This window comes from Thunnus albacares, chromosome 17, assembly GCF_914725855.1.
Source record: "Thunnus albacares chromosome 17, fThuAlb1.1, whole genome shotgun sequence".
In the NCBI taxonomy this organism is placed as follows: domain Eukaryota; kingdom Metazoa; phylum Chordata; class Actinopteri; order Scombriformes; family Scombridae; genus Thunnus; species Thunnus albacares.
The window spans coordinates 24,801,686-24,826,843 of record NC_058122.1 but is presented as its reverse complement, the minus strand read 5'-3'; the positions used below and the strand labels follow the sequence as shown (position 1 = coordinate 24,826,843).

General features: G+C 38.7%; 2 protein-coding genes across 4 annotated transcripts; both read left to right on the top strand.

Annotated features, from left to right (window-relative positions):
- Positions 1–12,975, top strand: grna (granulin a). Of its 2 annotated transcripts, XM_044332454.1 has the most exons (14): positions 1–105; positions 749–889; positions 1,828–1,965; positions 2,054–2,182; positions 3,360–3,441; positions 3,537–3,643; positions 4,069–4,222; positions 4,320–4,448; positions 6,852–6,949; positions 7,705–7,941; positions 8,110–8,442; positions 9,945–10,181; positions 10,362–10,616; positions 12,061–12,975. In XM_044332454.1, the coding sequence occupies exons 2-14, from the start codon at positions 749–751 to the stop codon at positions 12,202–12,204; spliced, it is 2,184 nt and encodes a 727-aa protein (XP_044188389.1). In that variant the 5' UTR covers positions 1–105; the 3' UTR covers positions 12,205–12,975. The 2 variants fall into 2 exon arrangements, with proteins under 2 accessions (XP_044188389.1, XP_044188390.1); XM_044332455.1 differs by lacking the exon at positions 1–105 and having other exon boundaries at positions 757–889; positions 3,360–3,440; positions 3,535–3,643.
- Positions 12,976–14,951: 1,976 nt separating this feature from the next.
- Positions 14,952–21,862, top strand: rundc1 (RUN domain containing 1). 2 transcript variants are annotated; one of them, XM_044332243.1, is made up of 6 exons: positions 16,611–17,032; positions 17,185–17,193; positions 17,572–17,730; positions 18,225–18,423; positions 18,532–18,627; positions 18,871–21,862. In XM_044332243.1, exons 1-6 carry the CDS (start codon positions 16,916–16,918, stop codon positions 19,731–19,733), a joined length of 1,443 nt encoding a protein of 480 aa, XP_044188178.1. In that variant the 5' UTR covers positions 16,611–16,915; the 3' UTR covers positions 19,734–21,862. The 2 variants fall into 2 exon arrangements, with proteins under 2 accessions (XP_044188177.1, XP_044188178.1); XM_044332242.1 differs by lacking the exons at positions 16,611–17,032; positions 17,185–17,193 and adding an exon at positions 14,952–15,666.
- Positions 21,863–25,158: the final 3,296 nt, after the last annotated feature.

The window sequence follows — 25,158 nt, the reverse complement described above, 5'->3', positions numbered from 1 at the left end:
GGCGTGGTGTTCAAGCCAATGCAGATCAACGTTTGTGTTATACTCCAGTGAGACACTTGTGAAACACCTGACTGTTCACAACAGCCCTTCAAGTCTACTAACAAGGTAAGCGTGCAATCTCTTTTTTAAGCCTTAAATAATTTCATATACTTGCTTGGTAAAGTTATTTAACTGACCTGCAAAGGACAGGACATTTAGACAACTATTAATTGCTTAGATTAAAACAGTTTTGTAAATAATAATCCTCCTGTGCAAAAATTTTCACAGTTAATTCCGACTAGCCGAGATTTTTTGAGACACAGTGCGTGTTTCTCTTTGTATGCAAGCCAAATGAAAGTGAAAGTGAGTTTATTTATTTTATTTTGTTTGACTTGCTTCTTTATTGAGAAATACAAACAAGTACAAATATGAATACAAGTGTAAGCACGCGACAAAGGATGATTGCATTGGACTGCAGGAAATAAGGAAGTAAGACCGTTAACTGAATTTTTGTTTATGCCGTTTGTGACTCACTTCCAGAGAATATATTACATTAACAGAGTAGTCAGACTAGTTTTTTTTACAGACTATCCCTTTATCTGAGCACGCTGATTATTACTTTCATTTGATATTTTCTAATCAAGAGTTTCTGCAGCATTTAATGCAAAAAAAAAAAAAAAAATTACTCTGATGTAAAGTGGAGTGTGGTGAGGATTTCCACATGCATCCCTTTCACTTTTCCTCTATTGTCCTTGTCCTCTGTGTGCAGATGCAGAAGTGGGTTGTGATCTGTTGGGCACTCTTGGCCCTAGCTGGTGCAGATGAGTGTCCAGATGCAGGGAGATGTGAGGAAGGTCAAACCTGCTGCAAACACCCGGCCAACGGCTACGAATGCTGCCCGTTTGATCAGGTACACACAACCAGCATGCACGCCCTGAAATACAGTTTATCTGAGCAGAAACACGTCCAGCAAGCAACGAATTGGAAGAAACTAATTGCAACCACTGTTGTAACTGACTAGTTTAGACTAGTTTTGTAGTCATTTTACTTAAGCGAGCCCTGATTGAAGCTTTTTGGAGTGGAGATGATGCACAGTTGCAGATACTGGCCCTTCAAAATCCTGATAATCTCCCAAAAAGCTTCATAGCAACCACAGAAACATCACTTAAAAACATATCATTTGCATGTTCTCCTTTCAACAATGTACTGTTTCCTACATTGTGTAAAATATTAATAAGAAAACATGCTTACATGTTTTCTGTAATGAAAAATGATAGATGTTTTGTGCATCATTTTCCATACAGCTCTCCTTGGTTTAGAGGAAAATTCCAGTTTATTTCAACCTGATGTATTTTCCTATAAATTTATGGTAAATAAATAGATTTTCCCCTGAAGGAATATTCCTTAAAGACATATTTAGTATCTCTGAAAACTTCTCAATCTCACTTAAAAAGTTGCAACAGTTTTCTTATATATATTTCATATATAATGATAAACCTGCTCGTGTATTTGACACAGGTAAAGAAAGTAAATTAGCAACTTTTGCATGAGTTGATTTGCGCACAATAACCTTTATCACCAGACAAACCCAAGCAAAGTCACAGTGCTTCAGCTTCAGTAGAATACTTTGTCCCTGTGTCCATCATATAGTAAAATACACATATGAGATAATCATCCTATTGTACACTATAGTTAAAAGAATGAAAGACCGTACAGAGGTACTATTCATCCCTTGAGGTGTTTTACTATTTTATTAGTCCGATAAAAGCTTGCGCCTCATTTAGGATGTCTGATAACAGTGTTAAAACTTTGGTAGTCAAAGTGTTTCTACTACTGTCATCTCCATAGGCTGAGTGCTGTGAGGATCACATACATTGCTGCCCTGAGAGCACAGTCTGCGACATGTCCACATCCAGCTGTGTGAACGCCACCGTGTCCGTCCCCTGGGCGGAAAGAGCTTCTGCTGATCAACCTGGACTCTCTAAAGTAAGAAAAGAAAGAGGCATCATGATGTCATGAACAGTGATACAGATGATACAGTGAGATTGTCCCTCCTCCTCCTCCCTCTCTGCAGTCCTTCAGGATGATCAGGGCGTACATGGGAGAGGGAGATGACAACATCTGTCCCGATCAGTCACGGTGTCCTCCTGAGTTTTCCTGTTTGAGGGCCTTGACGAGGTTTGGCTGTTGTCCTCTTGCTCAGGTAATCAAACCTCGTCAAAAACACAGTTATAACATGACAATATTTAGTTTTTAAGGTTATTTTTGTGGCATTTTGCCTTTATTGGACAGTTGATAGTGAAGCAGCAGACAGGAAACAAAGACTAGAACTGAACTAGGGAGGTTGCAGGTATGTGACATGCAGCAACCATTCAGCTACCAGGTCACTCCACCATATATCATTTTTAATAAATAAATCAAGTTTTTCCTTTTGAATAATTGTTACAAGGCTGGAGAAACAGAAAAAAAATCAGGTTAAAGAACAAAAATAGCAAAAACAATGAAATCAAATCAGTGGCGGAGTTCATCATGTACACGTTATGCAGAACTAATAGTTGTTCTCCAAAAAGCTCGGTGACTTCCTGCCACAAACGTGAATCTTTTCCTCTTTGGTTTACAAGCCGAACCTGTTCGCTTCTCTGAAGTGTAGTTTATTTAGAGCGCACATCACCCAAAGAGTCTCCGCGCACTTAACATCAGACTTTTGAAACTTTACATGTTAAAATACACAAGCAGAGTCCCAAACATACAGGCAATAATGTTAATAAAATGAAGTTCACATTAGCAACAGGACTGAGTTGCGGAGACCACTTGCCCAACAATATTTGCTTTCCCAGCTGGTGAAACAAGAAGAGATGACGACACACAGAGAAGATATGTATGTAAATTCTGACCAAGCTTACCTCCCGAATATGCAGTGAAAGTTTATTCAAAAGAAAGGGAGCATGATGGGCAAAAGCTCTAACCTCCAAATATTTAAATTGAGGAACAGATAAGTAACCAGCATCAAGAGAACGTACTGTAGAGGGTGATGGAATATATAGAATAATAAGACTGGAGATGTAAGAGGGAGCTGATATGTTTAAGGCCGTGTAGGTCAGGAGGAGGATTTTGTATTGGTGGCCAACGCAAAGACATCAGAGCTTCTTAGACTCCAGCAGCTGCATTTTGTCCCAAATGTAGATCTGTTGTTGTTGTCAGGGGCAGAACAAAGAAAAGTGCATCGCAAAGGTTCAAGTAAAATTGAACCCTTGTTGTTACATAAAAACATGAACGTATTAATCGTAGAGTTAACCTACTTCCTAGAGGGAATCCAGTCTAAAAGTCACTCATTTAAATGTTATTTATTAAGTGAATTGTGATTTCTGGACCTCCGGTAGGGAATCCCCTGCTCTGATGGGAAACACTGCTGTCCTGAGGGGCTCCAGTGCAGTGCAGACAGCCGATCCTGCATCAAAAAAGGTTCAACTCCTATTTATTCCGATAAATGGTTTACTTTTATCACTATTATTAAAGACATCTTGTTTTAAATGTGATCTTTTGTGATGTTGTTGCAGAAGTTGCGACTGCGGTTCTGTGCAGCGACGGAGTGTCAGAGTGTCCAGATGGAACCACCTGCTGCGAAACCCCCGAAGGAAAATGGGGATGCTGTCCCATGCCAGAGGTAAAACACTGGCAACCTTTTCATTGTAGACATACACATACGTTCTCTATAGCATGAGTGAGATTAGAAGTAAGGAAATGATGGATTTGCATGGCCCGTTATCGTGACTTTACACGGTAGCTCAATTGTTAGCACTGTTGCTACTTTCCAGCCTTCCTGTGCTTGTGTGGGTTTCCGCCGGGTGCTCCGGTTTCCTCCCACCATCAAAGGGTATGTTTGTAAGGGTTAATGACCACTGACACTGGCAAAAAAGAGCTACAGTTGGTCCCAATTGTGGCTGCTGCTCCCAGTGTATAGGATGGGTCAAATGTAGAGGACAGATTTCATTTCAATGTACGCGAGTGCTCAGAGATGACAATAAAGAAATGATGGGTTCTTGTCCTGTGTGTTTCTGAGACTCCTTGTTGTCTTAATTGTCTAAACAGGCCGTGTGCTGCGAGGATAAGCTTCACTGCTGCCCTGAAGGGAATACATGCGATATCGAACAGTCCAAATGTATCTCCTCATCTACCAAGAAAGAGACGCCGATGTGGGCCAAACTGCCTGCTAGGATAAGAGCAGACTGGGAGAACCAGAAAGGTCAGACCAGGTTTTGCTCTTAGCTAAAAAAAAAAACTTACTTCCTCTTTGTTCTGGTGAATCATTGTCTGAAAGTGTTTGTGTGTGTTTTTTTCAGAGAGTGAACAAGTCGTTGCAGAAGCAGCTCATAATGAGAGCTCAGAAAAAGTCCCCGAAGTCACCAAAGCGAATACGCTTCCTCCTTGTGAGGGGGAAGTTTCAGTGTCATCTGTCACTGAAGCTACAGGTGAGATTTTTATCTATTTAAGGAGAGCGAGTAGCACACCTAAAAATAAAGTAGAAAAGCATTACAGTTCTGTGGTTTCCTGTAGTGTCTCACAGATGTATCTTAACAGGCACGTAATGAGAGCAGATGCATATTTTCAAAGCAGCCTCTAATAGTTTAAGGTCCAACTGTATCTGTAGACTTTTATTTGATTTAATAACACCAATAAAGGCCGTGTTTCATTAAGGTGTGTCAGTGCATGAGCAACATTTTGGCACAGCTAGATGTGAATGTTACGGGTTATTTCCTGCTATGACAAGACAAAAATGCCTGCTGTGAGACAGCTCTATCGAGGCGAAAGCAGCATTTGTTCTGCATGCTGTAGGCACTTGTTACAGTAGGAAAAGCACAGATGTAAATAATAAAATTAAAGATAACTGAATTACATTTGGCTGTTTCTGTTATTGACACTGTCATGGCTCACTGGGACAGTTAAAGGGGACGTATCGTGCACATTTTCAAGTCTATATTTTTTTTAATTCTGGGGCTCCACTTGGAATATCTGCATGATTTACGGTTTTAAAAACTCCTTATTTATCTTATATTGATCCTTACTGCAGCCCCTCAGCTCAGCTTCTCTTTGAAAAGGCTGTTTAGCTCCTGTCTCTTTTTTTGTAAACACCTTATCTCATAATGCGTGTTTGCTCTCTATGTTGCTTTCACTGTTTTTATTGTTGTATCCGATCTCCGAGTAGTTTTTATGGTTTTATCGTTGTTTTATTGATATTATGTGTTGTTAAACTTTTTATTTGTTTATCTAATTTTTTTTTCTCTTAAATGTTTACATTGTAAAGCACCTTGTAACTCTGGTTTTGAAAGGCGCTTTATAAATTAAGTTTACTTACTTACTTACTTATTTAAGTCCCCCCTCCCGATGAGTTCACTCTGTTGTGATTGGTCCGGAGGCTACGTAAACAACCAATAGTAGTAGGGTTTCACTTCTTTTTCTCGTTGTTTACTCAAAATGTCAACTTCTCAAATATATCTGCACCCGTTAGAGCCCGAATTAGATCCGAAATATTCAAGTGGACAAAGCAATTAACCCATTGAACAACCTTAGCAACAAAGGTTACGGAACGAACAGCCATTTGTTGGCATGCACGGAAAAATCTGACGTCAGTTTTATGGGGAAGTAGAGGTAACATTGCAGACAAAGTGTCCAGAGCAGGTTGAAGCCCTGACCTTTGATTTTCAGGGAGTATTTTTTACACGTATGTACAGGTTTTGGAACTTTGACCGTGTTTATCAAAAACATCCGACATCATAACAGTATAAAAATAACAGAAAACCACATGAAACATGAAATGTCCCCTTCAAATATCTGAATACATGTTCAAAGTTTGTTTCCAAGCCCTTTTTAAAGTTTACCTTGCCTGAATAGAACATAAATGTTAGTAATGCTGTTAGTAATGCTTAGTAATGCTTTTTCTAAATGTCTTCTGTGAAAAAGGCCTGTGAGTCTTTGATAATCTGATGCAAGAAGTTGAAGACTGTTTTTCAAAAGCATCACTAGAGTGTGGCTGTTGTTCCTTTCCTTATCCTTTTAATTGTTTTTTTATGGATTATTTTTTCCTCCTGTGTCAATGTGATACAATGCTGGTCAGACCAGTTTGTAAAGTTATGTTATGTAAAGTTCAATCCAGCCTTGTGTGATAAAGGTTTAACTAGTAACATCAATAACAGCTGCATTCCATGTATTTGTGCCAGAGCTCTGGTGTTATGCTGGCTTAGTGTTTTTGGTTAAACTTGTGCTTTTCCTGCTGTGGATATTTAAAATGTTAAAACGCTCTCAGAAAACCTCCATAGACTCTTAGTCGGCAGGTGAAAAAAGCTGAAGTGCACAGGTAATTAAATTGGGAGGTAAACTGAAAAAATGCGGAAAAAAGGAAGCTCATTGAAATTTTACGATTATTCTCACTGTGATGTGTGCATATTTTAAAGGAGATCCATAAATGTACTTTTCTACATAGAATAGTGAGGTTACAAAAAACAATTATCAAGGTTCATGGTTACTTTTATCGTCTCTCATAGAAGACAGTTGGGATTGAGCACCATCGGTATCAAACATTGCGATAATAACACATTATATGATAAAAGCAATGAAATAGAATAAAAGCATATGTGCAGAATAACAAGGCAAAACATCTCAAAGCAAACACAATTTAGTAAATATGCAAGCAGACAGACACGTCTCACTTTAAATTCTTACAATTAGACTGGGTGTTTCCCCAGCGAAGTTTTTGTTCCTCAAAATTTGCAGTTCTGCCATTTTTTTTTCTCAGCATGAGGACAGACATTCAAGACAGTAGGAGACAAGTGCATATTTTTTTTAGCTGACTTTAGTATTTGTATTTTTGTTCCCAGGCAATGATGTCCCATGCGATGATACAGCTTCCTGCCCGGATAGCACAACATGCTGTAAAATCAAAGAGGGGGGCTGGTCTTGCTGTCCTCTACCAGAGGTACAATTATTTAGCCACTTCTTTTTCTTGTTTTAGAAAGTTCTAACTTTGATGTGAAAGGATGCGACTCATGTGCAGAGTTTAAGCTGCAATGAACCGATCTACTGACAAGTATTGTGTGTGTATCCAAAGCCTGATATATCTTCTTCTATGTCGTAGACCTCTGTTGTTGTCTAAAAACTATTAAACAACATGTCAATGAGTCACACCGCTGAACTGGGTGACATGTTCCTTCATTATAAAGAGTTTGGTCACGTTAGTTTGTTTAGTGACGGCCCCAAAGTCTAATAACAGCGATCATCTTTTCAGTCACGGGAGAGTAGTTCTGTGTAAGGCAGATGCCACTGAGCATGAGCGGGAACGTATTTCTGTTTATAGAGCTTCGTTAGCTCGTTGTGCTTCATATCACAACCTCTTGACTTTGTCCTATATTGTTAATTTCTCAAACTTAAACACAAAGTCGAGGCAAAGAACTACTCTCCGGAGAATGAAAGCATGTTATTAGTCTTTGGAGACATTTCTGAGCAAACTAACCAAACTCTTCAGAGCAAAAGAACATGTCACTATTTTTAATACTTTTTAGACAACAACTGAGGTCTACGGCACAGAGGAAAAGGATATACACACACAATACTTGTAAATAGAATCAATTCATTGTTGGTTTGGCTCTGCACGTGAGATTTGTTCTCCAGTCGTATCCTTTAAAGGCATTACCAATTAATTGTTTTCTGTCTTTCCTATTGTTTCACTCCCAGGCCACTTGTTGTGAAGATTTTATACACTGCTGCCCAAAAGGTAAAAAATGTAACCTGGCTGCGCAGACCTGCGATGACGACTCATGCTCTGTGCCCTGGTTCGAGAAAATACCCACAATCCCCATACAGGTCGCACAGGTGGGGAACGTTACATGTGACTCCACCTTCAGTTGTCCTGATGACACCACCTGCTGCAAGAAGACAACAGGGGACTGGGGCTGCTGTCCTCTACCTGAGGTAAACGCACACGCTTCATTTTAAAAGCCAGCATACCAACATCATGAGATCATCTCTGAGTCTCTTTTGGTGCCAGTTGCCCTTCTGATGCTGGTTTCAGACTGAACTTCCCCGCAATCACTTGCAACGTTTGTAACTGAAGGTATTTTCTATCGTTTTGTACAAAAGGCGGTCTGTTGCGAAGACCACGTGCACTGCTGCCCCTCTGGCACCACCTGTGACCTCACCGCCCAAACCTGCGTGGGCTCCTCAGGCTCAACACCCATGATGCAGAAGATACCTGCGTTCGCCGAAGTGGCGCCCAGCACTACAACTCAAAGTCAGGAGACAAGCATGACGCAAACTACGGAGGAGATGGAAGAGGAGACGGAACCACAGGAGACGGATGAGGAAGAAGAAAAGGGCAGAGTCCAGTGTGACGACAACACCAGCTGTCCTCAGGGCACCACCTGCTGCTTCATGACCTCGTCCAAGAAGTGGGGCTGCTGCCCGCTGCCAGAGGTGAGTACTGCTTCTTCACTGAACTTCATAAACTATAAAACTGCAATAACGAAGCACTATAATGATTCAACATCCTCTTTTGTTCTCCTCTTTGTCCGAACAACAGTTAAAAAACCCAAATGAATTCATCTTATATTGAAATAAGTAGGGAAAAGATGCAAATGCAAACATTGCAGAAGCTGAAACCTTTAAATGTTTGGTATTTTTATTTGATGATGTGCGTAAAAATAAGCTTCTGGAGGCTTTTCTGTCTTATTTCCTCAATTCAGATAAAGAAAAACAGACAAGAGATGCTAAAAGAGGATGAAGCCGTTGTTACAGACGATGCATGATGTAAAGACAGTTATAAACTAAAAAAAGCAAAGTAAAAAGAGCTAATCTTTCTGTTGAACAATACAGATAACTCAATAGTTAGTTAGCTCAGAAAACTCCCTTTCGATACTAAGATACAGGAAGAAACATCCCACCCACACCACAAACCTACTGACACTTTCAGTGGTTGAGGGGATGTGAAATAATGGTCAATGGTTTCTCAAGCTCTGGACATGTGTTATTCTTATTTTGCAAGTTGATATATATTCATCTTTACTAACTTTTTGACTTTATCAGCTACAGGCCACAATAATCACTCAGGAGAATGTAATCCCTTCTGGCTCCTACTCTTAAATTACAAAAGATTAATTAATTAATTAATTATTGTAATAAATCTCTTTATTTTACAGGTCTGCAATTTCTGATTTATTTCCAAATAACTATGTAGTTTAGTGATTATTTTAGTGAAAACAGAGACAGTTTGGTACGATTCTAACTAATGAATCCCAGGTAGTTTCTGCTACTGTAGTCAGAGACCAACAGATCAGCTGAACATGCAAAAGTTGGATTTCAATGGAAGTTTTCTTTAAAGAAAAGATCATTTGTACAAAATTAAATAATTCTTTCTATGAAACTTTCCAGGAGATTAGTGGGAACATTCTCAGAAAAAGACTGACCTATAGTGACCCTTTGATTTGTTATTCAGCTATTACTGGAAACTTTTCTTTATTCTTTACATTTTTGTTCAGTTCACCTGTTGTTCTCTGACTAACTCGAGGTTATTCTAAAGTAACTACCAGGGATTAACCACATGGAAGAGTACTAAACACTTTCTCTGTTTCACTAAAATAATCACCAAATTATTGTATGTACAGAAGTTCTTTACAATACACTTCTTAAAAGTGAATTAAATCAGAAATTACAGAACTGTAAAATAGTTCCCCAAATTAATATTTACTTGGTTTTACTTGTTGCTCTTTCTAGGAACCTTCCTTGGAAATTACCAGCAACATTGATAGAAAACATGTCACTTGTAAAATAAAGTGTTACGGGGCTTTTATTAGTAGAATTTCACTGTACTGCCCTTTTTTTCTTTAATCTAAGTTTATTCATATCACCTCTGATGAAAGAAGAAATGAAACCAGCGTCGCTGATGTGGAAGTTTCTCTTCCTCTCTCACTTCTCTTCAGGCCGTGTGCTGTGCTGATGGAGACCACTGCTGTCCGACGCACTACAAGTGCAACGAACGCACCACCTCGTGCGTCAAAGAAGGAGTGGTGATCCCGTGGTACACCAAGCTCCCAGCGACCACCAGCACTCAGGTTGATCCCAGCTCGGTGCGCTGCGACGACCAGAATCAATGTCCTGAATACACCAGCTGCTGCCGGCTCTCCACGGGAAAGTGGGGCTGCTGCCCTATAGAGAATGTGAGCGCTGTGTGTGTGTGTGTGTGTGTGTGTGTGTGGAGAGATTACAGAAAGTGCAGCTACTTTGACATTAAAATATAAGATGTATTATCAGCATATATATTAACTTTGTCAAGGTTTGCTTATGTAAAATAAGCGCGAACATCATCTTCACTGACTCTTTGCACACTTTGTCTGCAGGCTGTCTGCTGCCCGGATAAGAAGCACTGCTGCCCTCTGGGTTACTCCTGTAACATGGCCGCTCAGTCCTGCCATAAGGTCATCATGCTGCAGCTGGACACCATCCCACTAACACCAGTGTTCCTGTCCAGTGATGCCCAGCTCAGTCCTCTAAGGCAAAGTGACGTCAAGTGTGATGACGAGACCAGCTGCGCAGACGGGGAGACCTGCTGCAGGACGTCCGCTACTACATGGGGCTGCTGCCCCTTACCTAACGTATGATATACAGTCATAACTCCAGCAGGCAGAGCTGATGAGCTTTAATGAAGGGTTCCTGTAAAAAGTAATGAATACAATAAGTAATCCAAAACTCTTAAATTAGCCCAAAGGATAGAGACTAGATTTTAAGTTAAGTTGAATTTTCTTGTTTCTTGTCCTGGTTTTAAAAGCAGCTCTGCAGGTGTATGATATAAGGATTTATGTCAGTCTAATCCACAGCGGTGTAAACTAACTATATTCAAATAGTCAAATACTTGTGCCATTGTGAATATTTGCATTTTATACTACTTTATACTTAAGTTATTCCACCACATTTCAGAGGAAAATATTGTAGTTTTTATTTCACTACATTAATTTGACACCCAGGATTAATATGCAGCTTACATGTTTTTATATGAGTATTAATAATCCAATAATTCCTCATAATATAATAATAATAATTCACTTTAAGATTTTTTGAACCACTGCTTTATCTTCTACGTAGCTGTCTGCATGTATACATATAGATGTCAGTTGGCTGAAGTGGTGTAAACTAACCAAGTACATTTACTATATTGTTTTGTATATTTTTAGGCATTTTTTCAACATTTCTACTATTTTACACCACTTTTACTTTTTGCCAAAGATATTTATTGAGCAGTTTGGTTCTATGAGTCAATTATTGCTCAGTGTAACGATTATAAAGCCAAAGGACTATTATTGACTTTAAATCAGTACATAATAACAACAAAAATAACTAAATGAGAAAAATAAATGCAACAGTGACAACAGCAAGATAAACATAGAGGGAAATAAAGAGTCTGGATAATCCCACCCCGTCGCCCAAACCCATCAAAGCTCCCTGTGTGTCTTCACTCATTCAAATTCTTTCACATTTGTGTGATACTGTAAAATGTTACAGGTGGAAAAATATAGTTTGTCTTCTCATTTTAAGCTGCAAGGTACTTTCAAATTAAGAGTTTGTTTCTTAAAGCAAATCAATACTCTTCTTTTATGTTAATTAAGTTAATCTTAATGATGTTGGGATGCTTTTGTTTGTTTAATTCCAATGTGTCAGGATTATTTTTCCTGTACTGAGGGAATAAAACACTTCCAGCTGTTTGACAGAGTCAATCAGACACCTGTGACCATGGATTGAAACAGAAAAGCAGTGTAGTAACAGTCCCAAAGATCTACCACGGCTTCAAGGAAACATTTTTGACAATTTTACAAATCGTTGACCCAGATGAGCCGAGGATGATGAGTACAAGATCTTAGATTAGAGGCACTGACTTTAAAGATTATATCAAAAATGCCAAACCAAACGGGTTAAATTTTAAATAAAGCTTAGAGTTGCTTCAGCAAACTGGCTTCTATCATAATTAACAGATAAAGATTCTATAAACAAAATACCAAAAGCAGCAGAATATTTTTAACCTTCCTCTCTCTGTCCTCTCCGCAGGCGGTGTGCTGTAGCGACATGCAGCACTGCTGTGAAGCCGGCTACACCTGCACTGACACCGGCGACTGCGTCCAGGACGCCCGGCGTAACTGGTACAACTGGCACGTGTTCCTAAGCAACAAAAAGAGAGGTTTAAATCTGTGAAAACATCACTCTCGCTCTGTCATTTGTTTCTGCATGCAACGCACTAATGGAAAATAAGATAAAGGGATTTTATGGTGATTGGTCAATGCTTTTGTTGTTCAAGGACAGTAGTAAATGGGGATACTGTGAAAGTAAATTGCACTTGGGGTTATGAAGTTCTGTGATCTGGGAGTTGTAGTGTTCTGTCTGTATGCAGCTAGTTCACGTCTGACTTGTTGTAATATTCAAAGGTCGTGAACATGCGGATAGCTTGTTTTTAAAAGTCAGATTAGACACCTCGTTAATCCACAGTTCACAGTTTTCTACTTGAAACTCTGCTTCATCTGTAAAGATTTCAACTGAAACACTCCACAGCCAACGTGAATTTATTCACTGTCAATCATCTGCTCTGTTTGTTTTTTTGTTTTATGCTTCAGCCATCCTGTGTTGCAAAGTGCATTTTTCTATCAATAATCACTAATGTTTTAGGCATAATTTAACACTGTATCATCTATAATTTTGAACATGACAAACTGCTGTGTGACTCCACCTGGTGATGAAAGAACGGTTTCTTTAGAATAGATGATTCATTTGTCATCTCATGAAATGATGGTTTAAAAATCAAAAAAAGTGTTTTAATTTTGTGCATCTAATTGTCACTTGTGTTTATGTGGGATTTAAAATGCCCCGTAAGTCATGAGAAACACACGCTTGGTACGGCTTAACCTCTTGATGAGTCACAGACATCTCGACATAATCCATAAAACTAATAAACAAAACCTGAACACATCATTGCAACTTGTCAAATCATTTCTGTATAAATGTTATGTAAATGTATCTGTTTCTATCAAAAAAAAACAAAGAAAAATAATATATGAACATATATACTATGTGCCCCATATATGATACTTATATGGACATATGTTGTAGACACATATAAACACCTCTGAGTATATGTATAACACATATATGTTGCCCGTATATGTGTTATACATTAATGCCAGATAAATGAAAGTGGGGATAGACAGTATATATTACCTTTTTTTAATACATGTTCTTACATGCAATCATCATAAATAATTACATATAGGTGCATCACATAAATGTGTCATATGTAGAAATTACATGTGGTGCCTTTTCATGTATGTAAATATACAGTAATTGCTACTTATGAACTCCTCTTTGAAACTCATATAAGTATTAATGCTGTAGCACTTTGAGTTTCACTATGAATGAAAAGTGCAGTACAAATTAAATGTATTTTTTATGTTGTGCATTTAACAAAAATACATTGTTTTTAACATGTATATAAATATATTACATACATTTTTAAAACAAATTTGTACCATATAGAAAAATACAATATATATATCATTTTATGTAGGATGGTATGTGTATATAATACATATTCATACAGTATATGGTCGTAACTAATCTTACAATTATGGCATGTGGTTCCTAGTTCAAGCATTTATATTTTATTTCTAAACTTTATTGTACCTTTTATCAAACATTTACATTTTCGTCATGGCGGCTCCAAAGAGACTCTTCATTAAAACATCAATTTCTTCATGAATTCACGAATGTTGCATAAACAAAAAGAATTTACATTATTTAAATCATCTTGTGTCTCTTTGGTGAATCTCACTGTTATTGGACATGAAACAGAAATAAAAAGTTGTAACTTAAACACCTGATACACCAAGTAGCTGCAAAAAAAAACCCTTTTAAATGTGATGAAGATGTATTTTTTACTCATCCTTACTTCCGGATGGGATTCCACATTTTAGGCTGACATCACACTGTTTAAGCCTTTTTTGACGTCAAGCTTTTTTTTAATTGTTTGAGTCTACTGGGCTCCTCCCCTTTATGAGCTCTGTCAAGCTGCTTCTAACAAAGAGTGCAAACTTCCGATTATACCTTTCAAAATAAAAACCCTTTTGTCTGTTACCGTCAATAAAGATAGTTAAAATCAGTGCCACTATGTAATGCAATGGGTATACGGTCATAAGCATGAACAATAAATGCAATATACATAAAATCTGTGTTTTATAGTGTTATATATTATACACAATACATGCTGTATGTAACTAGCAGAGTAGAGTGAAGCTTTAACCTTCATCCTACCAACATTATTAGTTTTGTAATTAATGTCATCTGGAAAAAAAACAGATTATTATTATTTTAGGAAAGTTACAGTTTATTTGCATGTACTTTTCTTTAATACAAATTTCAGATTGCAGAAGTGCTATCCACAATAGTACTTAAAAGCTTATTTACTATCCTTTAATTCTGTTATCATTTAGTTCTCAATAATTTCAAGTAAACATGATTTGTGTTATATGTATATGGTGACACCAATGATCGTCATTTTGACTCAGTAAATAGTTCTATCTATTAAAACTGCATATGCAGAATTGGGTGTGCTGGTATTTTTTTAAAGCACTAATTAAAACAGAAACAGAAAAGAATGATATGAAGAAATTAGGAACAAGCAAAATTGGAGTGATAAAATAAAGCCTCAGGTAGTAGGATTAGGGTTAATGTTCCTGCTTTCAGTCAGCAGTCAATAGCAGAAATACAAAAGTAGGAATTAAAAAACAACCATCAATACATCAGTACACAGGTTAACCTGCAACCTCACTGCTTGATGAACTAAATCCTACAGACTGGTCCTTTAATGCAGCTCAGTGTCTCTTAGATTCTACAGACTTTAAAAAAAAATGAAAAACAATTAGTCAATTATGAAAATATTTGGCAATTGGCAACTAATCGATTAATCATTGCAGCTCTACGATAATAAAATAGTTTTATTTCGTGTTTAGTATTAAAATGGACTTAACTATAATAGGATTTTATTTTGAAAACAAAGTGCTTCTTTTCCGGTGTCTTCCTTGTCGCGTGTCGTTAGCTTGACGTGTCCCTATGTTGACGTATGAATCATCCTTCCCAAGATGGCGATGCACCTGTTCCGTCGATAATGATCCTTGTTGTTTTTCTGCGCAGCGTCAGAAAACTAAACATCTGAAGCGGAGTAATAATCAAACTGGCGGCGTAGTTAAACCGCAGGACTGAACTCCGTCGTCCAAAATGTCCACAGAGGAGCTGTCAGCCTCGGACAGCGAGGCTGTCTTCGCCGGCGCCGGGGAGCGATGGGCACCGGTGGGCGCTGTGGCCAGCCCCGAGGATGAGAGCGGGAGCAGAAGCGCTGGCCAGCCGGGGCAGAGAGGCTCGTCGTCGGCCTGCGAGGAGGAGATGTCCACCAAGCTGAAGAGGCTGGAAGAGGAGCAGGACTTGCTGAACTCGTCTCTGCTCGCCCTCACCTCCCATTTCGCTCAGGTTCAGTTCCGACTGAAGCAGATCGTTCACGCTCAGAGCGAGGAGAAGGAGAGGATGCTGGCCGAGCTGGAGGAGTTCGCCTTCAGGGGATGCCCGCATGTGGTGGGCTGCAGGGCGCAGGATGCCACCCAGCTGGAGAACTCGGTGAGTTCCCGGTATGACTGTCATCACGCTAAACGTTATTATCACGATAATCAACAAGTCCTACAGTTGGATGTTTGAGCTTCAATGATGTGTGTGCAGAGTTTGTTTTCACTTCCATCTGCTGAAAGTTTTACGTTTCTCTGCTCATTGAAAATCTGTTTTTAATGGGTGAACATACGAGCTGGATTTGTGACATCAACACTAGTTTGGAAGTCAATTCTGGTCCAATATTCAACTTCATAAGTGTGATGTGGAAACTTGAAGCCTCCAGAGCACAAACACTGAGAATGAACTTTACAGTGAAGGAGGAAACATCTTGTGTCCAGCAGTTAAACTTTAGAAATAAAACTTATTTGCATATTCATAGATTCTTCAAAGTGGTAATTATACTTTTTATATCAGACACATTGATATACATGCACCTTCTACCACCACATCTCTACTTCTGGGCATAATTTCTTTGGATAAAAATAACAATCATGATGGTGCACATAGATCCTTTATTTAGTTATTCCCCCATTTTAATGATCCAAAGTGTAGATTTGTGACACTACTTTTCTGTTTCTATCCACAGCAACAGGTGTTTCCTAGCTCCAGCCTCTTAATTGTGAGGATTTGCTGCCTCTCTTTGTCTTATGTGATAGTAAACTGCATATTTTGGGGGTTTTGGGAGACTGTTACTTGGACAAAAACAAGCCATTTGTAACTTTTGCAATCATGATCTGATATTTTATAGACCAAACAATTAATTTATTAATCAAGAAGATTAATTGCCAAATGCATCATTAATGAAAATAAGTAGTTGCAGTCATTATTTTCATGATTGATTTAATCTGTTGATTATTATCTCATCTGTAAAATGTCAGAAAATTCTGAAAACTGAGCTGGAACCAGAGAATTTTAGTATTTTTCTTTAAAAAAAAAAAAAGGCTCAAAATGATTAATCGATTACCAAAAAAGTTGCAGATTTTTTTGTCAATTTTCTGTCAATCAGCTAATTGTTGCAGTTCTAAACCTGACAGAGATATTTAACTCTCACCAACACAAATATGGTGACTCTTTACTCCCTCAAATACACAGATATTAATATTGACACACGTATGCGGTGTTAAACCAGGTGTCATTAAATGAAATGATTCACCTCACCGGCCGTGGTGCATTTTTCTGATTAAACTGCGCTTGTTGCGTCACACTGGAGGCTGCTCCCACCTCGGTTTTGTTCCTCGGGATCTCTTATCTCTGGTGGAAAATGTTGCTTTCCGGCACAAGTGTGTGTGACTCACTCACAGCGCTGCAGGCTCAATGGAAATGCCTCCAGGAGATCGCTATCTGTTTAATAAAGGTTTCTGTGTACACAGCGACTACTGTATGTAGCAACCCGCTAACGTTTACTCCCTGCCTTCTTTACATTCAGCCTCACCTGAAGTGTAGTTACTGTTTGCATGTAATATGACATAACTGCTAATCATTTATCCTACCTAAAGGCCATTTCTCCTTTGTCACATGCTTAACTTGCAGGGGGACCTGGTGAGTATGATTCCTCGTGTCTATTTGATAGTTTGGTTTGTGTATTTTTGTGTAAATGTGACGTTTACAAGTTAGAAATCTTATAAAAGTTGCAACAGAAGAAACTGCAGCTCAGGCCTGATGACACCACTGGTCTAAAAGTCCTAAACCTCAGTGCAAAAAGCTGTTATATTTGCAAATTCAGTTCATTTTGTACTTTTAAATTGTGTATTTAAATATAGTAAAGTATGGCAGAAAAGGCTGTGACTCTCTGTCTTTGTATAGATTCACAAAAAGGGCTTTACACTCAAATATAGATATTGCAGAAATCCAACTTTGGTCAGAATTTGGTGCAGAAATACTAAAAACCATCGTGTGTTTGTGTGTCTGTTCTGTCAGAGTGAGAGAGAGAAGAGGGAGCGCCTGGAGGCTCAGAGAGAAAAACAGAAGGATCTCATTTTCCAACTGAAGACCCAGCTGGACGACCTGGAGCGCTTCGCCTATCAGGAGGGCAGCTACGACTCGCTGCCGCAGTCTGTCGTCATGGAGAGACAGAAGGTGGGGATGCGGGAATGGGACCGATATGGGAGAGTTTTGTATCAGAGAGAGAAAAATAATAATCCTCAGTACGGGGTCAGATAAATATAATCCACACACTGTCTGTTACACTGAGCGCATAATGTGATGTTTACATGTTTCAGGTCAGGTGTAACAAGTCAAATGTTAGTTCTCAATAATGCTTCAGGCCTGTTTTTTTGTTTTATTACTTTTGTTTTACCTTGAAGAAGTGTTGACGGAAAAGTCTCAGATAGCAGAACTGTTTCTCTAACAGGACGTAAACTACAGTCAGAAGGTGGAGCTTCTTACTTGCATATTAAATGATTTAATTAAATGTGTTTTTAATAGTTTTTGGACAAAAACGGAGCTCTACAGCACAGAGGAATAAGATATATCAGGCTTTGGATGCACACACACAAACCTCAAATAACTTTAAGGATACCTGTGATATCGCTAACAATGAGATCATCCTTTAACTCTCGTTCATTTTTCAGGTCATCATTGATGAGTTGATCAAAAAGCTGGACGTGAACCTGAACGAGGACATCGGGAACTTGTCCCCCGAGGAGCTGAGACACAGAGTGGATGCCGCCATCGCTCAGATAGTGAACCCAGCCAGGGTCAAAGAGCAGCTGGTGGATCAGCTCAAAACCCAGATCAGGGACCTGGAGATGTTCATCAACTTCATCCAGGGTACACAGTCTAATTTCCTGTTTAATTGTAGCGCCCGCTCATTTGTTTACACTCCATCGACTGTTTTTTATTAGTTTAATGAGTAACTTTGCTGTTTCTTCCATAAAGATGAGGTGGGGAATCCTCTCTTGTCAGACGGTGGACACAGTCAGCAGCCACAAGCAGCAGGAACCAGTTCCAGAGCTCCGGGAGTGAAGAAGAAAGGTCAGTTTACTTCATATCAAACTCTAACTGAAGGTACCTGTTGATGTTTGTTGTAATTAAACCACTAGATGCCTTTTAGTAGCCACCGATATGTTGAATAATATCAATAAATCTAAACATTTATGAGCCATGTGTCCTGATCAGAGTCACTGATCTGTCAAAATCTGTTGTTTTTAAAGATATATTAACCGTCAGGCTCTAGTGTTTGATGTCTAGTGTATTCTGATCCTTCTCTCACTGCAGTGGATCCAGAGCAGGCCCAGAAGATGCGAGAGACGGGCCTGCAGCTGATCCAGAAGGCCCTCGCCGTGCTGCAGATCTTCGCTGCCAGCCAGTTTGGCTGCGCGCCCGGCCACGTCCCTCAGAGCATGTGGCCTCAGGACTCGACGGTGCAGGACTACGGCCCCTTACTGCAGCGTCTGGAGGCGGCCGTCGACAAGGTGCGAGTGCTGGGGTCGCGCAGACAGCCCTCCCTGGAACACGTCGTCAACTACACCAGCAACACGGCGCTGGGGCCCCGAGACGAGCTGACGACGTCCGTGAGGAAGGAGCTGGCTTTCGCTCTGAAAGACTTGCTGGCTCACGGCCTCTTCACGCCCTCCCAGACCATGAGCCTGGTGCTGGCGCCCATCTCCTGCCTGCTGCCTTACAGATCAGCCCCACAGACCATGCACCCGTGGGAACTCTTTGTCAAATACTACCACTCCAAAAACGGGAAGGCCTTTGTGGAGTCGCCGGCACGCCAGCTTTCACAATCCTTCAGCCTGCCTGTAGGCGGCGGCCCGGTGACCATCACCCCTAAACAGTCTCTGCTGTGGGCCATCCACACTGTGCTGAAGGAGCACGGACGCTACAAGCGAGGACCGGACACGGAGTTCAAAGCGCTGGTGTGCATGGCTCTGAACGAGCAGCGGCTGGTGTCGTGGCTCAACCTGCTGTGTAAGACGGGGACTCTGATACACCCGCACTACCACGCCTGGAGCTACATGGCACAGACTGGCTTTGAGGGAGCTTTGCGCATCCTGGGACGCATCAGCCACCTCAAATTTAACCTCCCAGTAGACCTGGCTGTCCGGCAGCTGAAGAACATTAAGGATGCTTTCTGAGGAAGGGACCAAAAAAGGCAACAAATCCATGAAAAGAAGAGAAACGTTACTCTCAGAATTAAAGCATTTTATCAACTAAACTACACTACTCTTACCTGCCATTCAGGGCTGAAAGCATGACGTTGTGCTTCAAGTATGTAACACTTTAAAGGCTGTTTAAAGAGGGCATATTGTGCATATTTCCTGCTCTATATTTTTTTATTCTGGGGCTCTACTAGAATATCTTTGCATGATTTACAGTTCAAAAAACTCCTTATTTATCTCATACAGACCTTTAATGCAGCTCCTCAGTTCAGCCTCTGTCTGAAACAGGCTGTTTTAGCTCCTGTCTCTTTAAGAACCCCCTTCACTTCTTTTTCTCATTCTTTACTCAAAATATAAACTTCTCAAACACATCCGCACATGTCAAAGCTGGAGTCCGATCCAAAATATGCGATCGGACAACGCAAACAATCCGTGGAACAACAAAGACAGACAAAAACAGACGGGACGGGCGTTTGTGGGCATGTTCAAACGATGTGATGTCAGTTGGATCTGGAGGTTTACTCTGCAAACAAAACCTTCAGAACAGTCTGAAGCCCCGGGGTTTGACTTGCAGGCTGCATTTTTACATACGTTCACCTCAAATCTTGTTACTTTGACCATGTTTAACATAAACATCCAACAACATATAAATAACAGAACATCACTAAAAGCATGATATGTCCCCTTTAAGTAACCACTCATGTAAAGTACAAGTGTGTGACGTCTTCAAGTACGTGCATGGATGTTGTGTGAGCTTCAGCCATAAGCAAACCTGCATATTTAGCATATCCCGGTATGTTTGAGATGCCAAAAAAAAAACGACAACGCTACTCGTACTGTAAACATGCCTTATAAGGGAGATTGACAAGATCTTAAGTAAAGCTTTCCTGACCTTCGTGACCTGTGTTCATCACATGTTCCTCTATATACACGATAGCGCCCTGACCTATGCAGCAAACGTTGTGGGAGAGGTTGGACTTACACAGTAATCAGTACTGTGATGCGATTGATAGTTAGACAATCCAAGAGGAGAAATACTTACTGTGGCGTCAACACAGTAACACCAGAGCTTGTGATGTATTGGTCTCTGTAATCGGTGCGTGTGCTGCTCCGCTGTTACAGAGAAATAGTAGCAAACTTAGTTGATTGTAAAGCACTCAGGTCAACTTGAAATGACAAATGTCTTACAGTTTCCGTCAACGAGGGGAGGAAATATGAAGTTAAAGTGTTGTGTAACGGTGAGTTACAGATATCAGCTTTTCTCCCAGCGTCATATTTCAAAACCTCTCGAGGCTGTTTTTTTTTCTTGCACGTGGTGTTTCAGGTGTGTGAATAACATTTTAGACCCTGTATGAACTGCTGCTTTTTCTCCTGTTTCCGGGTGTAGTTAAAAATCAAACGATATTGTACGTGAAGAATTTCTTTTATGATGTAATTAACGGCTTAAAACATGATTTTTATCTCCCTGAGACGGCTGAGTCGCACGTATCCTTGATTACTGAATGTACAAAACCGTAGATGCTATTAAACTGAGGTTAGCTTACATGTGCTCTGTGTTTCCTTACTGTTTATTCTGTTTTTGGGGGGTTGAAACTTCAGTATTTCCTGGGCTCACGTGTATGTTTCAAACCTCTGAGTGTCACTCTGTGTTTGTATTTCCTGAGATTAAAAAAAAAAACATATTTTATATCAGCGCACATTTTATCTCGTTTATTTTACCTTACCGTGTTCCGTTTTAGGCTATGTGTAGTAAATACGATGCTCTATGTTGCTTCAATGTGTTTTTATTCTGCTGTTATGTTGTGATTTATGTATACAGACGTTTATTTATTGGACAGCATGTTTCAGATCAACACTGCAGTAAATAAAACATGTCAGAACACTGTTAAAGTAGCTGCTGTAAAACAGAAGATGTACAGTCTGGGAATAATAACACACTGGATCGTTTAAACTGAGCTATTTATGTTGTTTTTATCACTTGAAACACAAATAATATATTAAGAGATATGAATTGTGTTTGTTTTCCTTTTTTAAAATCATGTTTCATGCATAGCAACAGCTGTAAACACATTAAACATGATATAAATAAACTGCTGTGTCGCTTATGAGTTTTTATCCTTTCAATTTTTATAGAAATCAAGAAATAAAACTTCACACTTTATAGGTTTTGTTCTAATTTTCCAGCTTTATTGGACACATTTCACATAGAACACCATGAATGAGACATTTATTGCATCTATTTAATTAAGTTTTATTTCCTAGAAGAAACTTTCAGAAAATATAATAAACAGTTAACTGATTGAATAAAATATATTAAAAAAAATAATCACTCTGTTAACATAATGTGTTTGTGGCTGCTGGGCTCCTTTAATTGAGCCTGTAAACTAAAGAAAGAGGTTGTGTTGAGGAGTGACGTCGCCCCCTCGTGGTTCAGAGTGGAAACAGCAGGTGTGCAGATTGTTTTACTTCACAGTAGTTTGATGTTGCAGAAATGAAGCAGACTTTCAAAATGTTGTGTCTGTTTATGCTGCAGTCATAAGAAAGATTGTTGAAGGAGGAGTTTCAGTGTAACAGACACTTCTGCACCAATTAACAACGTTGTCGTTTCGTTGTTCGGTGGTTATTTATTATATTTTACCTCATAAGCACCAAATCTAGATGTTGAGATTTTCTCATGAGATCATAAATATTTCTTAAAAGGACATTTTCTTTGTTTTGAAGGCAATGCGATGGGAAAAAAAGATTTACTTTTATTTTTTAAAAAAATAGTTTCTAGTTCCACATACTGTACATAAAGAGAAATGAACCGGAAGGTAACATTGTATATATAGCCTATATTTTTAAATACTAGACTAGCCATCCGGTGGAGAAATATTGAGTCTTTATTTATGTATTTATTTATTGTTTAGTCAGATTTAAATAAATAAATAAATATATATATTGACTATAACAATATATATTGACTATAAAAATACTGAAATCAGCCCAAAGTGTGTTAGTTTTGACAGTATAGAATATAAACTTTAAGGTTACTAATAACCACAAAGTCTCAGAGAAAAATACCCAGAACATGACGTCACTGTCCTCATTTAGTGTTAGAAATGCTTTTTTTTAAACAACTTTTATTAATAAGTCAGGACACACGTATACAGCAGCTCCATATACTGTATATATACTATTATATACAATTCAGTCTTCTTTGTACGAGACATAGCCTATGTATAAATATTGATTTATTAATAAAGTTATAATTTAAAAAAATGTTTTCCGCGTCCAATTATGAGCAGTTTTATTTGAGGTTATACTGATCAATTTAATGTCTCCGTCTATAAATAATATTTTACAACGATAGTAATAAATGATGAGGATTATGGTGGTTTTCTAAACTGACAAATTGACTAAATGATTCAGACTAAAATGCTTCGTGTTTATTAAAAAAAAAACAAAAAAAAACATTTGGATGTCAGGATGTTATTATTGTGGATCGAGTTCAGCCGCGGTTGCCATGGAAACAGCAGTGCATCCTGTCAACACCTGCAGCTCAGAGCTCAGTGAAGACGTCCATCACCTGCAGGAGTCTGTTAAACTTCACCGACACAGAAACAGTGAGAACTGACTGGTTTTGATGGTCTGCAGGTCAGAACATCAACATGAAAACTTAAATCACGCTGACAGACAGAAAACTGACATCATTAGATTATTAATAGTGAAGCATCAGTGTTAGAGCAGCATGTTACTGTTGTAGCTGCTGGAGGTGGAGCTAGTTTCAACTACTTTATATACAGTTAGCTGGTTTAGTCCAGTGGTTCCCAACCTAGGGGTCATGGCCCCTCCAAAGGGTCAGCAGATAAATCTGAGGGGTCGTGAGATGATTAATGGGAGAGGAAAGAAGAAAAAACAAAGTTCTGATACACAAATCTGTTTTCAGTTTTTGGACTTTTTCTCTAATCATTGATTTGTGGTGAAATATTGGATCATTTGAACATTTATTGAAATGAAAGCATGTGAGAAGTTTAGAGGGAAAAATCACTATTTGGTGGAGCTGTTAACAACTCATAGACATCTGAAATGTGACCCCGACTACACACTGCTTTTTGTAAGACCTCAAAAGCCAAAAAGGTTGGAAACCACTGGTTTCATGTTTAACAATCTGAAAAGTAACTAAAGCTGTCAAATAAATGTAGTGGAGTAGAAAGTGGAAGTATAAAGTAGCATATATTGGAAATTTTAAAGTACAAGTACCTCAAAATTGTATTTAAGTAACTGTTACAATACTTGTCAGGGACATTATACAACACTTGAATGTCTTAGCACTTAAAAGTTGATATGTGATTTGTAAACCTTTGTCATGAAAATATCTCAAGGCGTGAAATTTATTACTGCTTTACTCTGCTGCTGTCAAAGCTGCAGCAGCAAATACACAACAGTTACACACAGGTACAAAACTCACTGAAGAGCAAGGCACCAGCACTGGCAGGGTTGGTGGGTTTGATTCCCAAACAAGGTTCATGGTTCAGCTTTATTGTCATTAAACAAAAGAGGATTGCACAATGAAATGCAGCTGTAGACAAATCCTCACCTACACACGCAGAAAATGTATGAACTAATATTAAAATATTTAAGTTGCACTAAGAAATTTAAAAAAAGGAAAAACTATTTTATATATATATATATATATATATATATATATATATTTACAAGGAATATACAGTCCATACAAAAAGTATTTGGACAGTTTTTGTTCTTCAGGCTCTGTTCAGCACATTAAATTTGAAATAAAATATGGATACTGCATGATAGAACTACTACTATACATACTAATATAGAAAGAACTGTGTGGGGGATGTAGCCCTTTAAACACATAGTGCCCAAGGTTTAGGGGTTTAAATGTAATCGGACAGATAAAGTCAAACAAAATCATCATATTTAATATTTTGTGAAACATTCTTTGCAGTCAATGACTTCCTGAAGTCTTGGACCCACAGACATCAGCAGACACTTCATATCTTCCCTCTGTACAGTATATACACAATTTTCACAATATGTGCAAAATCAATGTAACTCAAACAGAAAAACTTACTTGAGGTAATAGAGGGAGTGAGTGTAGTGCAAAGGTAATGGTATGGTAATGTGCATAAAGTACATTTCTACTAAAAGCTGCAAGTTCTGCTCTGTGTAAAGAAGCTGTGATCAATCCCACCGAGGAATAATGTGGAATATTATTTCATGCAACAGACTGTATGGAGCAATCTATTCATCATTATGGATTCATTAACAGTTTCCACAGGCTATCTTTTATCAAATTATACACAGTTTTATTCAAATGACAAGCTACTTATGAATAATAATATAGCAAGTTAAAACAAGTGACCTGAAGATATACAATAGGTTCACAGTTTTT

Coding starts and splice junctions, on each gene's coding strand:
- grna (XM_044332454.1), top strand. CDS start 749: ATGCAGAAGTGGGTTGTGATCTGTTGGGCACTCTTGGCCCTAGCTGGT. Junction 8,443..9,944: donor GCTGCTGCCCGCTGCCAGAG/GTGAGTACTGCT, acceptor ACTTCTCTTCAG/GCCGTGTGCTGTGCTGATGG. Junction 10,182..10,361: donor GCTGCTGCCCTATAGAGAAT/GTGAGCGCTGTG, acceptor CTTTGTCTGCAG/GCTGTCTGCTGCCCGGATAA.
- rundc1 (XM_044332242.1), top strand. CDS start 15,274: ATGTCCACAGAGGAGCTGTCAGCCTCGGACAGCGAGGCTGTCTTCGCC. Junction 17,731..18,224: donor TCGTCATGGAGAGACAGAAG/GTGGGGATGCGG, acceptor TTCATTTTTCAG/GTCATCATTGATGAGTTGAT. Junction 18,424..18,531: donor GTTCATCAACTTCATCCAGG/GTACACAGTCTA, acceptor TCTTCCATAAAG/ATGAGGTGGGGAATCCTCTC.